Source organism: Colias eurytheme, chromosome 30 (assembly GCF_061535395.1).
Source record: "Colias eurytheme isolate Ceu_HAF_F1 chromosome 30, ilColEury1 Martin Lab GWU primary, whole genome shotgun sequence".
Taxonomy (NCBI): Eukaryota; Metazoa; Arthropoda; class Insecta; order Lepidoptera; family Pieridae; genus Colias; species Colias eurytheme.
In genome coordinates this window covers 4448363-4453476 of record NC_143009.1, presented here as the reverse complement: position 1 = coordinate 4453476, position 5114 = coordinate 4448363, and the positions used below count along the sequence as shown (strand labels likewise).

Genomic DNA, 5114 nt, shown 5'->3' with positions numbered 1-5114 from the left:
CGTTAGTGACCAGACTGGTCACTAAAACAAATTGAAATGAGCACACGTCATTTCAAACTGTCGAACTGACATATATCTATCCTCTTTTTTTGCATGACATTTTGCCATAAGCCAAAAAGGCCAAACTAGTGCTTTATTGTTCAATTAATTGTTACTTCTCCAGGCTTGTTAATTGCTCCGAGAAACATGTACTACGGGCGAAGCTTTGGCGGACTGCTGGTTAGTGGTTGGTAATAAATAATAATGTTTGAATTTGTCCCAAATACACTAATTTAACATAAAATAAGTAATGCAACGCTTCCGAAACTTAAAAACCATACTATTATTAGCTGTATTTTGAATTTAACACAGGTAGGTATTTCACGTTTTTATTTTCCAGAAAAGTTCAAGTCACATTTTTAATATAGCGCCATCTATTGGTATTTATGTATTTGGTCTCGGCATAATAAACTGAGTAGGGTAACGGCACCAGTGGTCAGCCTCATAACAGCTTTTTGAAGTTTTGACAATTGCCATTTCTACGACAATCGTCGAATAAAAAAACGTACAACATGTATGGATTTATTGTTTATTGTAGTTTCGAATCAGCGTTTATCAAAAACAATAATTCTCTTAGTAAAATATATAATTAATTTTAAACAAAAAATGGCCCAGTGTCCCAGTGAACAGCCTCTAAAAACCAATAAACAGCCTTGTTGAACCCAGTGTTCAGCCTTTAGTAAGTATAACTAATTATGAGATCAAAATAATCAAAATCAACTATATTAATCACATTTTTATAGCAACGATTCACTTAGCACAAAAAATATATATCGTACATAATACAAATACATAATAAGAAATTCCTAGAAAATAAGAAGACACAAAGAGATTGTAATAGTATGTTTAAAATTTATTTTTTTATTTATTTATTTATTTGGTAATCCAACAGCTTTACATTTAACAAGACCACTATTTTGCTGATTAACTGAACAAATAGCCAATAACCACTCAAGTGCGGGACGACCGGGAGCCGGTCGATCCACATTCAGGGGCTTGTGCGTTGCGACCGGCTCCCGGTCGATCAACAGTCGTGGGTTTTGCGTTCGCTTTATAAAACGGTCTAATAACCTTCCTCTTTCTAACTTATATGACATGTTAAGGAAAGAACAGGCTAGCTATAAATCAAGATAACAACATAACCACATGATTTAAGTGGCCCACTTTTCATGACACATTGAGTAGGTAGTTTTTTGTACAAAAAAATAAACAAGGAATGTGTAAAAAAAATGTATGGGAGGGTATGATGTTTTTATTTTCTCGTAAGAAGAGTGTAACAAAGGATCAATAAATATTAAAATCTCACTGAACAGCTGTTTTAATTTTTTATTAGCAGACAAAATGTAACAAAAATTACAAGGGTACATTTGCTTTGACTTACAAGTTGTTTTATTTAAATATTACCATGTTTTGACAAGGCATAGAGTATATTTCATTATCTATCAATATATATATCGTCAGTGAAAATCCAAAACTACTAAAGCGCCACTTTGGCCAAAATGAGTTATATATATCGATGGATTGGATTTTTTATTCCGCGTCTAATGGTCTAGGTTTCATGGCGATCTGAGGACTTTTGTGGCGTTTTAGCACCTCAAATGTCGGACGTTTTTCATAACTTTGCTTTTTTGAGAAATGCTTACATAATACAATTTATCTTTGAATTTTAAAATTTGTCGTTTAAGTATTTATATTACCGGACATTAGCCACACTGAGCTCGTTCAGCAACTCAAAATACGCTATTTTATTCATTGATGTCGCTTTAGCACTTTACAATACAAATCGTTACGGTGGTTAAGTAAATTTGCTTTACGTAGAAACAGATGTGGTGGCGCGTTAGTATATTTTGTTTACACAGTTTTTTAATAGATAATAGTGTAAGTATATTTGCTTTACTTAAATATTTGTTTGAGTCTTTAGTAAGAATATTTGCAATCAGTGAAATTGAAGAGAATTGTACTTTTAGTATGGATTATTTTACAAAAAAAAAATTACATTAATCGTTTAGTATTAAGAAGTTCGTAAACTTATCATAAAGATTAACCTTAGTCTTTTGAAATTCAAATAAGTTCTGGTTACATCTTTTAAGTATTTAGAATACCTACATTGCGCGGGATTTGACGGCGGTTCAGTTGACCGTTGTTAGTCGGTTTCGAGCAGCGGTGACTGAGTGACGCATTTTTGCTTGTTCCGCCTACGCGGCGGCCGAGTTAGTTGTTCGTATAATTAAAACTAGGTAAGTAAATATTATTCCTGCATTTTACAAAACTATTTCTGTATGGTTATTGATCTATTATTCGCATATTATTATCTGGCTTTGTTTGCGTTGTCGTAATTGTCGTTACCTATCTATCTAAGAATAAGTAGGTATTCATTGGTATTGAAGAATATAAAATTTTGGAGATACTCCCAACAAAAGACGGTGAAGTTTCAGTTACTTATTTTAACTTTAAATTTTAACTAGCACTAAGCTATCAATACTATTCTTTTAGCTAAGATAACTCTGCCTGTCTGACGATGTGGGTGAATGTCATGTCGTGTGTATAAATGTGTGAATAAACAACATTTAATAATTATACTTATTTACAAGAAATATAATTATAATATTTTTTTCTACAATATTAAAAAATATACTTAAATATGGAAAAGTAAAAACAAAAAAAAAATGGGGCAGTAAATCACTTATTAATAATACTTGTCGTTTAAACAGGTATGATGAAAGAAGCTGGTTTTTCACAACAAGGATTGGATTTATCGCAATTTATACATCCGAATTCATCAGAAATAGAAGACTGTACTTTTCAAGAAGGGGTATCCTTAGTCCAAAAAAACTATCCCACTCAAATAACGAACTCACAAACAAGGGATTTAGAACGGGCAGAAATATTCAATCATAAAGATTATCCTCTTGAAACAGGAGAACACGCTCAGAAAGGAAGATCCTTCACCCAAGACATACATTCTACACAGCCATTATTCTCACAAACAGGCGATTTAGCACAGGCAGAAATATGCATCGATCCGAATAATCCACTAGAAGACCACACTCATAAAGAAACATTTTTTGCTCAAGACATACATTCAACACAGGCATCAATCTCACAAACTGGCGATTTGATACAGGCAGAAACATACTTACATCAAGATAATCTAATACCGATACAAGTACATGCTCAGGAAGAAATATCCTTCGTCCATAACATACATTTTACACAGGCATCAATCTCACAAACATGCGATTTGATACAGGCAGAAACATACATACATCAAGATAATCTACAACAATAGAAGATCATGCTCAGGAAGGAACATCCTTCGTCAATAACATACATTCTAAACAGGCACCAATCCCATTCAAAAGTAATTTCATACAGTCAAACACGTTCATAGAGCCGACCATAAATCATTCATTAACAGTAATTTCGCGATTCGACGACAATTTGGAAGAAGAAGAAGCTGGTAAAAGAAAAGTATATGAAGACAAATGTGCTAAGTGTGTGCGTTTCGAAAAAGAAAAAGGAGAAAAAGAAGAAGAGAAATTGGCTCATCTGAAAGACAAAGAGGAGACTTATGAAAGATTTCAAGCGCATCAGAAAATTCAAAATGGAAACATACTTTGCGTATCTTTTGATTTACAGAAAGTTCTGAATAAGCCGTATGGCCAAAGTATGTTACTGTATTACAGTCGCAAATTGGCTGTATATAATCTAACTTTTTACGAATCTGGAACTAGAGAAGGCTACTGTTACACTTGGACGGAAACAGAAGGAAAACGCGGAGCTAACGAAGTGTGCACTGTCTTAGAAAAATGCATCAAGATGGTGGACGGTCGTGGCTCTATCAAACATCTTCTGTTTTACAGTGATGCCTGCCCCGGACAAAATAAAAACAAAATCGTCCTTGCTTGTATCCATATTTGTCTACAAAAATGCAAGAATATAACTAGCATCCAAATGAATTATCTCTTGCCCGGACACACTTATATGCCAGTGGACTCAATGCATTCTGTTATAGAAAAAAGTGTTACAAACACAATTGTTTGGGCACCATCTCAATGGCCGACAGTGTTTAATTTAGCCCGAAAGAATCCTAAGCCCTATCATGTGAATGTCTTAACATTTAAGGATTTTTGCGGCTGGGATATTGTCGCAGATAAATACTTTAAGGGAAATCTGACGGGAAAAATATCGAAAGTAGGTAACTCAATCGTTGTCTTTTCATAATTACACTTAGGAGACTATTTTGATATAAATATTCTAACTTTAAAAATATTACAGGTGCGTACAGCGACATTTAAAAAAGCTGAACCACAGAAGATGACAGTTAAATATACAATGGCGACGGATGAAGCAAAGGAAAACATTGAAATAATTAATAAAAACAAAAATCTACAACCGAAAAATATTTACAAGAGTCGCCTACCTATATCAAAAAAGAAATACGAAGATTTATGGAAACTTTGTACAACAAAAATAATTCCTGAAAACTACCATCAAGAATATGCAAATTTTCCAAATGCCATGAATATCCAGGATAGCCTTCAAGAAACGGATGTCGAAGACAACGTTTAATTACAAAAAATGGCAACAAATTAAAATTCTAATTATTATTAAGTTAAATAATATTTTTTATACCTAAAATTTTATAACTATGATTATTTCAAAATACTACATAAATACATATTCTTCATACGGGTATGAAGGATCTAATTATGCATCCTAATTGATTGATCTTTTCGTAAATGATACCAAATAAAGCTAACATTTGTGATTATTATATTTTACTTTAAATGACATTGTTTAAGTTTTTTTTTTATCAAGTAATAATTATTTAATAAGAAGTTTAAGACAAGACTGATTAAAATAACGTTTTTTTTTTTTCAATAAAGATTATTACGAAACTGTGTACATTTTGTTTTAAAACCATTATATTTTTTTGCGATATTATGTGATTAACCTATTATGGTTTTTTTAGCGTAGATATACCTAGAACTACCTGGATGAGACCTCGCGCGACTGCTAATAAACAGGATTGAGTTATTTTGTTGCCACTTGTCTAATTTACTTAATGTCAA

The 5114-nt window shown here is 32.5% G+C and overlaps 1 protein-coding gene across 1 annotated transcript; it reads left to right on the top strand.

Moving 5' to 3' along the window:
- Positions 1-3318: 3318 nt before the first annotated feature.
- Positions 3319-4913, top strand: LOC149895805 (uncharacterized; the record flags this gene model as incomplete). The annotated part of the gene is made up of 2 exons (XM_090118460.1): positions 3319-4233; positions 4318-4913. Coding segments are annotated over 2 exons (1209 nt in total), but the record flags the coding sequence as incomplete, so codon positions are not given.
- Positions 4914-5114: the final 201 nt, after the last annotated feature.